At 41.5% G+C, this 14,332-nt stretch overlaps 1 protein-coding gene across 6 annotated transcripts in view; it reads left to right on the plus strand.

Moving 5' to 3' along the window:
* Positions 1–9,163, plus strand: part of sr (zinc finger domain-containing protein striped) — a 49,959-nt gene extending 40,796 nt beyond the window's left edge. For 3 of the 6 annotated variants that reach the window (XM_086839286.1, XM_086839287.1, XM_086839289.1), the window contains 3 exons: positions 708–1,391; positions 4,159–4,293; positions 4,843–9,163. In XM_086839286.1, the coding sequence (XP_086695412.1) occupies positions 708–1,391; positions 4,159–4,293; positions 4,843–6,236 (2,213 nt within the window). In that variant the 3' untranslated portion in view covers positions 6,237–9,163. Of the gene's footprint in view, positions 1–707; positions 1,392–4,158 lie in introns of all 6 variants that reach the window. The other 3 variants (XM_086839285.1, XM_020959784.2, XM_086839288.1) reach the window with 1 other exon arrangement.
* Positions 9,164–14,332: the final 5,169 nt, after the last annotated feature.

Genomic DNA, 14,332 nt, shown 5'->3' on the forward strand with positions numbered 1-14,332 from the left:
ACAAAAAAAATAAGAAAATAAAACAACATACTCGAGAGGTTGGATGACGCCACACCGGGCAACGGATTTAAGAGAGTGACGGGGGAGACGGAGGACCCAAACCCAGTGCCGCAACTCGTTGCAGATGGCAATCGCAATTTCGGTTAGTTTATCTGTGATAAACAAGCGAACAACGAAACTACAAAATAAATAATAAGCCAAGTTTATGTGGCATTTGTTTAGAAAAATTTGCGGCTCTAATTGAGAGAGACTTGCATAAGTTTTGCAATGGCAACGCATTGCGTAAGGTCACCACAGGCTGATTGACCCACTTCCCGCCCAAAACCTGGGTCACTCTTCAGCCGGAGTGATCATCCATGGGAAAGCCGGCTGTTCTACTTCTCAGGGCTCCAAGCTAAGTGCTTAATCGATCTTAATTTAATTGCTGGCGACCGTGGGCGCAGGAGGCGAAAGTGTCTGCGACAGTCGATGGCAGAAATTAAATTGTTAAGTAATTTCCCCACTTGATGACCCGACTTACTCACTCACTCCGGTGACTGGTTATGCAATCGAACAGCTGTCATGGCAAATCAATTGAGAAAGAGTCGAGCTTGGATTGAGCTTCAGTTTTGCGATTTTTCCAGTATAGTAACTCTAAGATCTAAATAATATATCAAAAATTTAAAGCAAATCCTTAGTAATATTTATCTTTTCTCCCTCTTTTATAGGCGGCGTAGCCCCTGGAACTCCATCAGCGGCCATGATCATGGAAGGGCTTGAAACCCTGGTGGCGCCCACGCATCACGCATTCCTGCTCACCGAGACGGCCGCGGCCGCTCACTTCAATGTCCTGAGCTTCGACACCTGTCTGTTTAAGACCAGTACGGCGGCCCAGAGCAGCGGCAGTCCGTCATCGGCGGCGGCCACCTATCTGAGTCCCGCCCAATTCGGTGGCAATCCCAGTGGAGCCGGCCCTAGCCACAGCGGTGGTTCCCTCAACTCCACATCCGGCTCCTCCTCGTCCACTTCCTCATCGCTGTTGCATTACACCAGCGCCTCAGCAGCAGCTGCTGCTGCAGCAGCCGCATCAGCCGCTGTTGCTGCTGCGAATAATTCGGTGCTGCGTGCCCGCAATCAGACAGCCACGCCCACACAGGGCGGCAGTCCGGGACACGTGGCGGTGCAACCAAGTGCCACCGCCAGCAGTGGACGCAGCTCAGCCTCGCATCTTAGCCTTTTGAACACAAGTGGCCAACATAGTCCCACCACGGCCTCGGTTGTGGAGCAGGTGGAGGCCCACAAGCAGATGATCGAGGCGCTGCCGGGCGATCTCAATACGCCGGTGACCACGTCCAGTGATATACCCTCGTTCTTTGGTCCCACAACAGTGGTGGAACCGCCACCCATTACTGGTGAGTACAAGTCTTAGACAGAAAAATTAAAATATATTTTAGAGAGCCTTAAAAGCTATAAGTTATAAATGATCTTTGATATAAATTAGAAAACTTTTGATCCATACAAATAAGTGAGAAAGAAAGGACTTAAATAAGGGAGGAATTAAAAGGATACTAGAAGGATTTAAAATATAACTAGGACAGGATTTGTAATAAAACCAATCCCTCTGATATCACATACTTTTCTATGACACTTTTTTTATGTTACACTTAAAATTTTTACTAAGAAAGACTTTCGAGATACTTTTAATACTACATTCCCCCAAAAATCCTACCAAAAATCACTTAAAATATTCGCAAATCTATACTTTTACTTTGGCTTGATATTTTCACATTATAATACAGAACATAAATCGTGTAGACAAAAGCCTCAAAAAAGCATTTATAGAGTTTTGCTTTTGGTTGAAACTCGGAACGTACCGTGAGTTTTCCTTTATCTGCTGCTAATGGATGCAGCTTGCAGCTGCCACATGCCGCAGTGGCACTGCAGTCGCACAGTTTGCAGTGGTCCGCCTGGAGTCTGCAACTAATCCGTTGTCAGTCTTAAGTCTCAACATAAATCAGCCTCAGTGAAGTCCAAAGGAAATTGTCGCTGTGCTAGGCGGCTGGCCATATCTTGACTTACTTCTCCGTGCCACTCGAACATATCTTGGCTTTTGTCTTTTGGCTGTATGTACATGCAGACTTCAGCCTCAACCTTTTCTCCTGGGCTTGCCCTGAATAACAACAAGTTCAAAATCAAAAATAAACATTCGAAAAAACGTTGAAGTACCAATTTTGTGAGGTACGTTTTTTTTTCATTTTCTTGTTGATTTTTTATTTGCACGTCTTCTGATTTGTGGCCTTTTGGTTTTCATTTTTGATTTCTTTTTCCTCGACGATCTCTCGTGTCTTAATAATTTCGTTGTTATTATTAAGTTATGGGGCATTTTAAGAGGTCTCCAGTCGCAGCAAAAGTTTCTTTGCCTCGGCCACATAAATATAAATTAATAAAATGCTGACATCCCAATGGCTATATCACGGTATAGACTTTATGAAATTTATGTCGCAAATTTTGTGGCATTTTTTTCATTTTTTTTATTTATTTATCTTACGTTTGCGCTCACTTTTCATTAATGTCAAATAAAATTGAATTTTGCAATACTCACGCCGGACGGGCAGCGTGTTCTCATATTTCCAAGACACAAGACTGCATAATAAAAATAATAAATAAAAAAGCAACAAACGACGCTTAATTAATCTAGAAGCTAGAATAGCAACAGCAAACGGCGCATGTATTAAACATTTCCGTTCAGTGTCAATGTTTCGAGCGCAATTTTCTCACTCTGCCCCAAGATACGCGGATACCCCGAGAGCAATATCGGACTTGTGGATATAGCAAGAGTAGTACACATACAACCGGGCATATATCTGTAGACATATGGAACGGAGCTGCATTTCTAATTGAATTAAGGCAAAGCAAATAAAGTATACTAGATTTTCTGCTGCTGCTGCTATCAAAAACAATTGAGTTTAATTGCTCCCTTTCTCTCTCCTCCCGTTGCCCCAAAGGAATGATAGCTCGGAGATCCATTGGAAATGCATAAAGAGCAGATACTTAAGAGATGGCCAAGATTCATGGTGCGTCTAAAATATGCTTTGGATATAAAGTTCTAGTCAGAAGCCAAAGAAATGTCACTCATAAATTCTGGCCACAACCCACGCAGATTGTCGTCTGGCCAAAATGCAAAGAGGAAAAAGCACAGAAATCATGGACATGGGCAATTTTCAAATGAAAATCCATTAAAACAATTTGCATGACAATGATGGAGCGGCTTTTAATCGCCAAACTTGGCAAGCTCTCTCGGCCATGTCTCACTCAAAGTCCGGGCTAAAAAGAGGCGAGAGTGTAGACAAAGGCTCCATATTGGCCAGACTAGAATGCGTCTCCTTTTGGCCCGTCCGGCCTGTCACAAATTAAACATAATTTGTTGTCCTCTTTCCTATTTGTTGTTCAGATTGTTGCTTTTTTGGGGAACATACATAATTTGCCCTGACAGCATTAATGGGGCTTGCAACTACATACATAATTGCATGGTGGCAAGGGGTCCAGAACAATAGAGTTGCTATCGCGAAAATTTCTGTGAATTCATGCACGCTTGCCCTCAGCTGGAACCAGATTGATGTCGCAGCACATTAGGCGCACTGCAACTCAATCAATATCCAGGCTAAAGCTCAAGTCCAAGCGGCATTAATGACGGCGACGGCGACGGCAATCGTGAGCAGCTAAAAAAAATAAAGGGGGGAAAAAGAGCAGAGCTCCAAGAGATTCCGATTGCCTCCGTAATTAGTCTTCTCGCCGACACTTTTGCCTGTCGGCCCCCCAACTGCTGCCACTGGCTTCTGCACTTCTGGACTTCTCCGCTTCCCGTTGGGCACGATGAGCGATGAGCGATGATACGACCTCCCGTGTCGTTCGATTTCCGCGAAATCAAAGCGCCCAGAAAGCCCAGCTGCAGTGGCCCAATGCCAATGCCGTTCAAGCGAACTGTGATTGATATCGCAGCCAGCCGCAATGGCAGGAGCAGGAGGAGCAGTAGCAGGAGAAGTAAGCAGATCTTCAGAATCCAACGGCAAAGAAATACTATTCTATATAACCCATAATATTAAGATTAAACTATTAGGGTAAATACCTCACCAAAACACCAAAATTAATGAAAGAAATGTTCTTTCTTATATTTTTCAGGATCTATTGAATCCGAGGACCTGTCGCTGGAACCCCAAGTGGTATCCGTCGCCAGTCCGGTGTTGTCACATTGCAGTCCATTGAAAGAGGAGCGTAGTACACCGCCAGCTTTGACCATTGTCAAGGAAGAATCAAGTAATAATAGTTGTAATATGTACCCACAACACAACAACAACACAACATCATCATCAACAAATACAACAACAACCAAACAGACAACAAGTGAAAGCCACAACAACACAGAGGGCGTTGGCTCACCCGGAAACAACAACAACAGCACACAATCACACCAACAACAACAGCTGCATCACAGCAGCAACAACAGCAATACGAATTGCCACCACAACAGTCATCAGCAGCAACAACAACAACAGCCCCACATGAGCTCCCCGCAACACCAGCATCAATACCAACAACAACAACACCAAATATTACACCAACAACAGCAACAATTGCCACATCACCACCATCATCATCATCATCACCACCATCACAGTCACAGTCAACTACAACATCAACAACAACAATTACAACAACAACAACAACAGGACCCACACCAACAACAGCCGCTTCACCAACAACAGCAGCTGCAGCATCAACAACACCAACTACACTACCAACAACATGCCATCCAACACCAACAGGCTAGCAAAATCTCATATCGTGGCATTTTCACCACCACAGGCAACGCCATGAACGCAGCAGCAGCAGCCGCAGCAGCTGCCCAGCAGCAGCAGCAACAACAGCAACTTCCCTCCCCGCAATTGGGTGTCTTGCCCGGTCCCATGTCGCCGCCCTCGAACAGTTTGGGCAACAGCTGGGGTCTGCCCAGTCCGGACAAGACCATGTTCCAGCCGCCCCTCTTCAGTTTGCCCGCTCACTATGCCACCATGCAACAACAGCAGCAGCAACAGCAGCAGCAGCAACAACAGCAGCAACAACAGCAGCAGCAACAGCAATCTGCGGGTGCCGCCCCCTCGCCATATGACGACGGACGAGCGGCAGCAGCGGCGGCGGCCCAACACGCTGAACTCCTAGGTCTGACCATGGACTGCACTCCTCTGTTACTCAAGCAACCGCCACCAACCTATGCCGGTGCCTCCGGATTCGAGGGACTGGGCCAACTGCACAGCAGCCACGAACAGTTGCAGCAACACCAGCAGCAGTATGTGCGTTCGCAGCCCAAATACCAATGGCTGGACTCTCCGGCGGACTACGCTCAGCAGCAGCAACAGGTGCAGCAGCAACAGCAGGCCCAACAACAACAGCAGCAGCAGACCTTGGTGCTCCCGGGACCCACTTCATCGGCGAGTTCCAGCAATGCAGCCCTGGGAGTGCTAATACCCAAGCAGGAGAGCTACCCGGACATGCAACCCGGCTCCAATGGCACAGGTTATTCGGCCGGATCGGGAGGCAGCTCATCGGCAGCCGCTGCCGCAGCCGCAGCAGCTGCTGCAGCCGTGCAATTGGCCGAATACAGTCCGTCGACTAGCAAGGGACATGAAATCCTATCGCAGGTCTACCAGCAGAGCAGCGTGCCCTTGAAACTGGTGCCAGTGAAGCCACGCAAGTACCCCAACCGCCCCAGCAAGACGCCAGTGCACGAGCGACCCTACGCCTGTCCAGTGGAGAACTGCGATCGCCGGTTCTCCCGCTCCGACGAGCTCACCCGCCACATACGTATCCACACGGGCCAGAAGCCTTTCCAGTGCCGCATCTGCATGCGCAGCTTCAGCAGGAGCGACCACCTGACCACCCACATTCGCACCCACACCGGGGAGAAGCCCTTCAGTTGCGACATCTGCGGCCGGAAGTTTGCTCGCTCTGATGAGAAGAAGCGGCACGCCAAGGTGCATCTGAAGCAGCGCATCAAGAAAGAGAAGGTGCGAGGCGAGCAGCAGCAGCAGCAGCAGCAACAACAGCAGCAACAACAGCAGCAGCAACAGCAGCAACAACAGCAACTGCAGCAGGAGCAACATCATCTGAGCCTACAGCAGCATCCACAGTATCAGCATCCCCATCATCACCTCCTGCAGGCCGCCGACCTGGCCATAGTCACCTCGAGTGCGAGCATGTAGAGACTAGAGAACTCAGCATCCGGCGTTGGCAAGGCCAGGATTCATCCGCCCAAGGTGAACCTGGCCTTGGCTTTGGATCTCGACGAGAACGCCCTTCCCTTCGAGCTGACCTCCGACTATGGAACCCTATCGCCGCTCACCAGTCCCGTGCAGTTCAATTACGTGTGGGTCGGCCAGGACTCCAGTCAGCCCTTCTTCTACATGGACGACGGCTCCTCAGAGAACTGAAGTGGGAACTGAGGGAAGGGAGAGCCATGGGGATCAATCGCTGATGCTGAATAATCATTAATGTATACTGAGTTGTAGTCGTAATACCGGGGTTGTGCTACCAGCAAAATCTATGCAAGACATTAAATCGTAATGAGGTTACAATATGCTACAGTTAGCCTAGATAATATATATATCACACATCCAGTAATGGCCAGGATAAGAATCAAGCAAAGCAAAACAAAGTTACTAACCATACAAAGCCTAACTAAAGTAAATTGATGATGATTACTAATAATATTTGATATATAATTGAAATGGGAAAATATTTAACTTATGTCTCTAATAATGTGATCTCATGTGTAATAATTATTAATTTTAATTTCTTTACATAACTACATGAATAACCAGAAATAATTTAAAAAATTATAATACTTTCGCCTTTGCCTAGCTAATGTTCATTTTTTAAAAATGCTAACACACACACCACCACACACAAGCAAACAAACACATACAAACACTAATTTATTGCATTTTAAAATAATTATATATACATTATAATTATTAACTTATTATCTTAAAGGTTTAGCTTTAGGTTTTAACATTCAGAAACGTAATTGAACACACACAAAAATCTTAGCATATCATTTTTTCCTCTAAGCATTATAAATTGCATAAGTTTAAAACAAAAATTACTTTTAAATCGAATAATGGAATTTCGTGTGCTAAATATTATATTGAATGAAGAGAGAAGCGAACTTGTTTAACAAAAAAGAAAAACAGACACTTAAATTTGAAAAATGCCCCTTGTACTTCCTTAACTGATTCGAAATCAATATGGCAAATGAAAAATTTAATTTTATCTTTATTATATATGATATTTAAAATATGTATGTTCAGTCTACTGTAGAAATTGATTTCTTCTTAGTTTCTAGAATTTTAAGTTTAATTATTATATTTTTATATTATTAGTTTATTTTACTTCTCGAAATATATAACAATTTTTCAAAAAACATACTTTACTGCTTATTATTTATTATTATTTCTATTATTATTTGTTAAATAAGTCGTTTTGAGATAAAGGAATGGTTTCGGCTTGCAGCCTTTGGCAATAAAAAGGCTCCTATAGAGAGTACAGTGCGTTTCGTAAGTGTTAGACAATAGAACCATAAACTTACAGTGCAAGAAAAGCTTTCAAACCTTTTACGAATCCTTCACACGAATTTTATACATGGCTGTATACATTTTCGTATGGCTATGAATCACCACTACACCCTATATACAAATAAGAATAAATAGGAATATAAGGTCATGATTTTGATTTTGATGTTCAGCTTATTCTGAATGAGTCTGGCGCCTCACAAATTATAGCCTAACGAACTTGAAACGAAGTAGAAAGTGTTGACAGAAACACGGAAAACACAAAAAAAAACCTAACTAACCGCAACTCTTGTGCCACTTGACAAATATATTTGATGAAGTATACAACAAATTTATGTAGAAAGCAACGACAGCTGAAAATTCGAAAGTAACGAATGGTTTGAGGATGTTTTAAATTCGAATCTATTTTAAATAGCAAAATAATGGTGAAAATATATTTTGCATAGCTGCTAAATCGGACAAAAATTTAGGACTAGGAGGGATTATGGTAAAATCCCATAAATAGTTGATAAGGTAATGGGCAGTGCCAACAATTGAAAACGAGAAAAACACAGCACACTTCTTAGGGGTATAATAGGAAAAACCCCAATCTATATATTTGTATTTAGAGTTTGGCATTATGTCCAGAGATTAAGTCACAAGGTATCCAGAAACGACAAGTGAATGTGTGAAAATTATGTGCCATCAAGAAAATAATGAAGCTTATAAAAATTTGCAGACAGAGTAATTATATATTTAAAGAAAAGGGATTTTTAAATTTTAAACGTTGTGATTCGTATTGTTCGTTTGATGCATGCTTCAGTGTTACAAATTATTAATAATATTATTATTCAGTCGACAAAATAACAGGGGAGAAGCCTAAGCAGAATATATCCGTAGGTGTACATAAATGTGTTTATAACTCGAGTTATGCTTATGGACAGTTTTTCTTCCATATATACATATATGGAATTATATGAGTGTAAAGTTCACTTGAATAAATGTATTTTATTGATGCATTCTTAGCTAGACAACAATTATTCGTAGCTAAGCAAAAATGATACCTAAGGCCCATACATTCAATGCTCAAATGGTGCAAAAGCTTGCAAAAGTATTTTTTGTAGATGTCGCATTGCCGTTCAAATATAATTTGTTTGTGCGTTGAATACATACATACGTAGGAAAATAAGTGTTTCTTAATGTTTCTTGTGTGCACATTATCCACTCGAATAACCTCCTAAGATATATGTATTAAGAGGCTCTCAATTCTTTAACTCTAATTTCAAAGACTGTCTTTGTGTTTAGATCGCTAAGTCTGTCGAATCGGTTCTATCATCCAAAGAGGGGAGCTTTCGGCCCTCCCAACTATATCAGTTGTTTGCTATAAATTTAAAACTAACTAACATATATATATCCCTAACTCTAAGTTGATATTTTATGTCAGAGTAAATTAATAATATTCAAATTATGTATATATTATACAGATAAATCAAAACAGAAAAAAAAGAGATGCAAATTTGGCAAATTTGGCGATAACACTTTTTGAACAAATTAAAAACAAAATTTAAAATTGAACTAAAGAATTGTGTTTTTTTCTACTCCAACTTGGACTCCCTGCGAATTGGCTTCGGTTGTGGTCATATAAATTAGTTAGGCATTCGTTTCAATAAGCCATATCGTGGCCATATATAGCGAAATGCAGCCCCAATAAAAAGCGCAATAAAATTGAAAATAATAGCCAAAGCGGAGCGGCATCCGACGACACGGACGATATATGCCAGCACTCAAAACTAATGAAATGTTCCAAACTCCAAAGCGATTGCAGCCACCAGCTAAAGCTAGTGCCAGCAGCATCACCAGGAAAGTCGACTGACCAGAAAGAAACGCTCTCCATCAGCTCCAGGTTCTGTCTCAGGTCTCTCTGTGTCCCTGTCCCCCTATACCCCTGTCCCTCACCTGGCTTCTCCACCGCTCACCTGTTGGCCAACTGGGCTGCCAGCAGCGACAGGCGCATGTCGGGCCTAAAATTCTTCAGTTTCCCTGCTCACCAAAAGACGAGCAGCCAATGTCCGGGGACTTGGCAAAAGTTATGAGCGCAATTCTATCGTAAAAATGCAAAAAGGAAAGGAAAAATAATGGTAAATCTTGGGAAATACTAAATACTCTTACAAAATTAAAGAAAATCTGAAGCCCATGGAGATCTATAGATTATTAAAGCTATTGTTTTATGCCTTATTGAGTTCTTTTTGAAGAGTCAAAACAGAAATCTGCAGAATACTTAAGTATTAGTAAAGGCTTAAATTAACTTTTTAAAATATACACAATAAATTAAAAGAAATAAGATAGTATAATATTTACAACTTTGATATTTTTAAGCCTATTTCTCTTCTATGCCATATTGATTCAGGAAATAAATTTTTTAAAATTTATTAATTAGCAAGCTAAGAAATTTAGAATTTTAAGCCATTTATATTTTGGTATTGTAGAAGAAGTTTAAGCAAGAGTATCAAATAACAACAAGTTTGATTTGTTAATTAAGTTAACAAGCATTGTTTTTGCTTCAACACTTTTAAAGATTTGAATTTATTCAGGTTTGATTTTAGAAAGCAATTTAAGCTTTTGCAAATATGATTATTATAATGCTTAATCATAAATTAATTAACAACTTGTTCTTTAGCCACTAAATATGTATTTATTATTTATTTAATAGTTTGAACTACATTTTTCTTTAACTTCATTTTATTTCTGGTATTTAAATTAAACCCAAAGAAAATAGTTTCTTAAATAATATCTAATAATAACGACTGAGAGCATTAGTATTTATCATAAGTAAATTATAGATTTAAAATGTTTCTTCCCCAGTTAAAGTTCAGATCCAAACATTTTCCTGGGTTTCTCCTCATCTTTATCAATATATTTAAAAGCCCCTCTTTTTGAATAGAGTAAAGAAATGCAAAATGCTTTCACGGCTGCGGCTACCAAGTCTTTCGGCCTCTCCACTGCCACGGTTAAGGTTCTGCCTTGACCGAAACTAGAAATTCTTGTCTGCGCAGCAATCATCATCGAACGAGAGCAGCAGCAGCATCATCATGAGCAGGAGGAGGAGATGAGATGAGATGGGATGGAGGAGCTCGAACTGGAGCTGGAGCTAGGAGAGGTTCGCCTTGTGATTTGTGTGCTTGCGGTACAATTTGAGCCGCGAGCTGTGGCTACCAATGGCCAGTTGTTACCCGTTCCCAGTTCAGCTTATGACAGGCGCAAACAAAATTATTCGGAATCTGGCCAACCGGCCAGAGAGCAGTATATAATCCCAATGCCGAACCCAATCCCGATCCCCATTCCCAAACCCCTGGAGAATCCTCCAAGCTGAGTCAGGTGATGAACTGTCGGCAGTCTGGGGAGGCACATGTGTAGTTGTCGTCTTAAGTGCGCCTATTTGACATGTTTAGGTGTTTAGATGGCATCCCAGATATGCAACCAAATTGATTTCGATTTGATAAGCTGCCACATTTCATCTTAGCCATTCGGTAGCTTCAATATATGGACACCAATATGGCTTATCTCTAGCTGGCCAAGATACCGGCTGAAAAGAAGACGACAATATTGTGAGAGTCATGCGATTGCCGGTGGAGGTGGAGGTTGAGGTGTCAGTGGTAGTGGAAGTGGAATTGGACCAGCTATCACCCAGCGAGGTGTCGCTGAACAGTCACTCAGTTACTGGATCAACAACAGCACATATCACAAAACCGGACTTTAGACCACAAATAAAGGACCGGAGGAAGAATGTCATGCAGGCAATCTCCATACCGCCTCAGCTTAATATCTTTGCTTAACTGCTAATGAGTTGCCGTTAGTGATTTATTTCGTAAATAAATAGAATTGCCAGCAGTTAAGCCAAGTTCAAACTTTGCATGCGGCATGCAACACACGTTCTCCATGGACACGAGCTCCTGTGACACAGTGATCCGTTCCAGACGAATGTTGTTTAACTTGCCACAGCAGACGCAGTATTTGGATTCCTTGGCAAAGACATTAGGTAAGGAAATGTAGAAGAAAACCTTATTTTTCTGGAGTTTTTGAATCACTTTTAACATAACTTTAACTTAAACTAAGATACAGAACAGCTTAGTATAGTTTCTAACAAGGAGAATTCCCAGACTTCTTGATCATAGGGAGTGCCGGTTCAAAGATATGCCAACTTGAGGTTACAGACCCTCAGTAGTGGTCAGTAGCCTAGGGCTATTAATAAACCCCACCATATCGCACTGTCTGCGACATTTGACTAATTGAAAAGCCCTGATATATTATGGTCAGATCAGCGAAAGTTGGCGAGTGCCGGGGCAATACCCTTGGTCAACTTGGGACATTGAGGAAGACTGCATCTGGGCCTAATCAAAACTAATTCATCATGGTTGCTGCCGATGCATTAGCAGCATCTCCCTCCCATAAGGGACACAAGGCACTGGGGCCATCTGCCCCAGGTAGCCGTCTTTTGCCTGGCCGAAAGTAGTCCCCGGTTTGCGTATCTATGGCCACATATTTCATCGTCGTCGTTGTCATCGGTCGTTGTCTCTACCGCCGACTCCAGGGACTCGGAAAGCTTGCACGTTGCAAACACACAGAAGCTTTCTTGGCCATAAAGAAACTAGATCAATTTAATTTGTTTTCGGGTTTTCTTTTTCTGCTCTCTCAGCTCTCCTCCAGCTTGCTGTGCCTGAGAGCTCGACCGGGTTCGAACCACTTTGGAGACACTTTGCGGAAGCGTGCCACTTTGTCACATAGCATTGTGCCGCGGGCGTTTTGCATTCGGCCAAAGGCGCCGCTAGACACTCGATGCTGGACGAGTGGTCCAGTGGACATGGGACGGTGGGTTCCCTCTGAAGAGATGTCCAATATCGAAGAGGTAAAATTGATATTTAAAAAAATATAACCAAAGCTAAAATGATATTTAAATATATTTTAACATATTTCCATTGGAAATCACTACATATCATATAAACAATTTTTTATAAATTTTAAACTATTGGGAATAACCCAAAGAGAAATAGAAAAAAAGAATGATATCCCACAAACATTCAGCTTTATTTATTGCAGATATTGCTTCTATAATTCTCAAGTTCGAATTCAGCGACGAACTAAATTAACCCTAAAGAGGTTTTATGACTGGAAACTGTTCACAAGTTTGGCACCTTAAAAATATTATAAAATTCCAAACCACTATCATATTTATTTTTAACAGAATATACATTACCAAAAATTAAATAAACTTAATGAAACTCTTCCCATAACCAGCTAAAAAATATCTTAACTAACAGCACTGCACTCCTGTCCGAAGCATCTCCCAAGATCGTTGGAATGCCTAATTAATGCATTGGCCAGGCCTTCGAGACCCGCCTGCCTTATCAGTGTTTGTAATTAGCGCATTTGCATTAAAAATAGCAATAATTTTCCATAAAAGAAATGCCCACCATTGGTATACAAATATATTAGTGCATTCCCCCATTTCCACTGTATCCACCTTTTGGCAGGCTTGTGAGATGCTTGCTCCTTGGGGTAATTATTGCAAAGTGACAGGAAGTGGCCCAGAATTAAAATCGAAGCATTAAATAGATAGCTGACATATCGCCAGTCGCGTCGCCGACATCAATTAAATTTGTCTATCGCTTTATATGGCTCCTCAACTCCCTCGCCATCTCTCACCGGCAATTAAGAATACCTGCCTTTTGATTTACCAGAGTTAGAGATGAGCTAGCTATAGAAAATGGACTATCTAACGATATTTGAAAGGAGAATTAAATAAAAAAATTGCAGAACTGGTTTTATACCATTAATATATTAAACTTGTTCATAAATTATAAAGGCATTAAGTTAAATACGAACAAATATATATTAAAATAGTAAATCAAAGGTAACTATTTAAACTTACATTTAAAACATAAAGCTCTTAACATTTTTATGTATTATAAATCAGATCTGAAGAGAATATAATATAATAGACTCAGCTTTATTTAATCAACATAAATCTAAGTCTGTACTATATTCCTAATCAAACACAGATCGTGCTATCATAATACAAATGCAACCCTTTAAAAATAAATAAAAAATAAATTTTAAGTTGTTTAGGTGACTTTAAAATGTATTATTATTTTACTTTTCTCTAACTATTATATTTATGACCAACTCCAACGACCGTCTAAGACATTTCCGATTGATTGTCACATGAAAATCGGTTTTGCCATATCTTTATATTCCAATTAATCTTAAAGCTAGCTCTCCGGCAATTATGCTCACTAATTAATGGTTTTTTAAACAAACTTGGCAACGCGTTCTGCTCACGTTTGAGCCAATTACCCAAGCCCCAGCCACGCCCCCACCGCCCCTGGAGTGGCCAGTGCAAGGCGTGCATTTATTGATTCACAATTAATGTTGATTATCGTGATTGCACAGAGACCAAACTCCCCAACCGATCGAAATGACACGCCCCAAAATTTACAGATATTTCACCCCACATATCTTGGAAGATCAGGCGCTCATCTCCAATCCTCTCTCTCTCAATCTCTTAAAAAAAGAACCGATGATGAGTCTTTACGTTGCGATTTATATTTCTTTTCGGCCTGGCCGATCACAAATTCAGTAGCCGTTTCGACTGCCTAATGATGGCCCCCATCGCCGGGGCCGATGAATTATTACGCTAACCACAAGCCATGTTAGCACAACTGGTCCAGAAGTCTATTATTATTTATGCGAAA

The sequence above is a fragment of the Drosophila serrata genome, unplaced genomic scaffold (assembly GCF_035046125.1).
Source record: "Drosophila serrata isolate PLE 108 unplaced genomic scaffold, ASM3504612v1 contig_364, whole genome shotgun sequence".
Taxonomy (NCBI): domain Eukaryota; kingdom Metazoa; phylum Arthropoda; class Insecta; order Diptera; family Drosophilidae; genus Drosophila; species Drosophila serrata.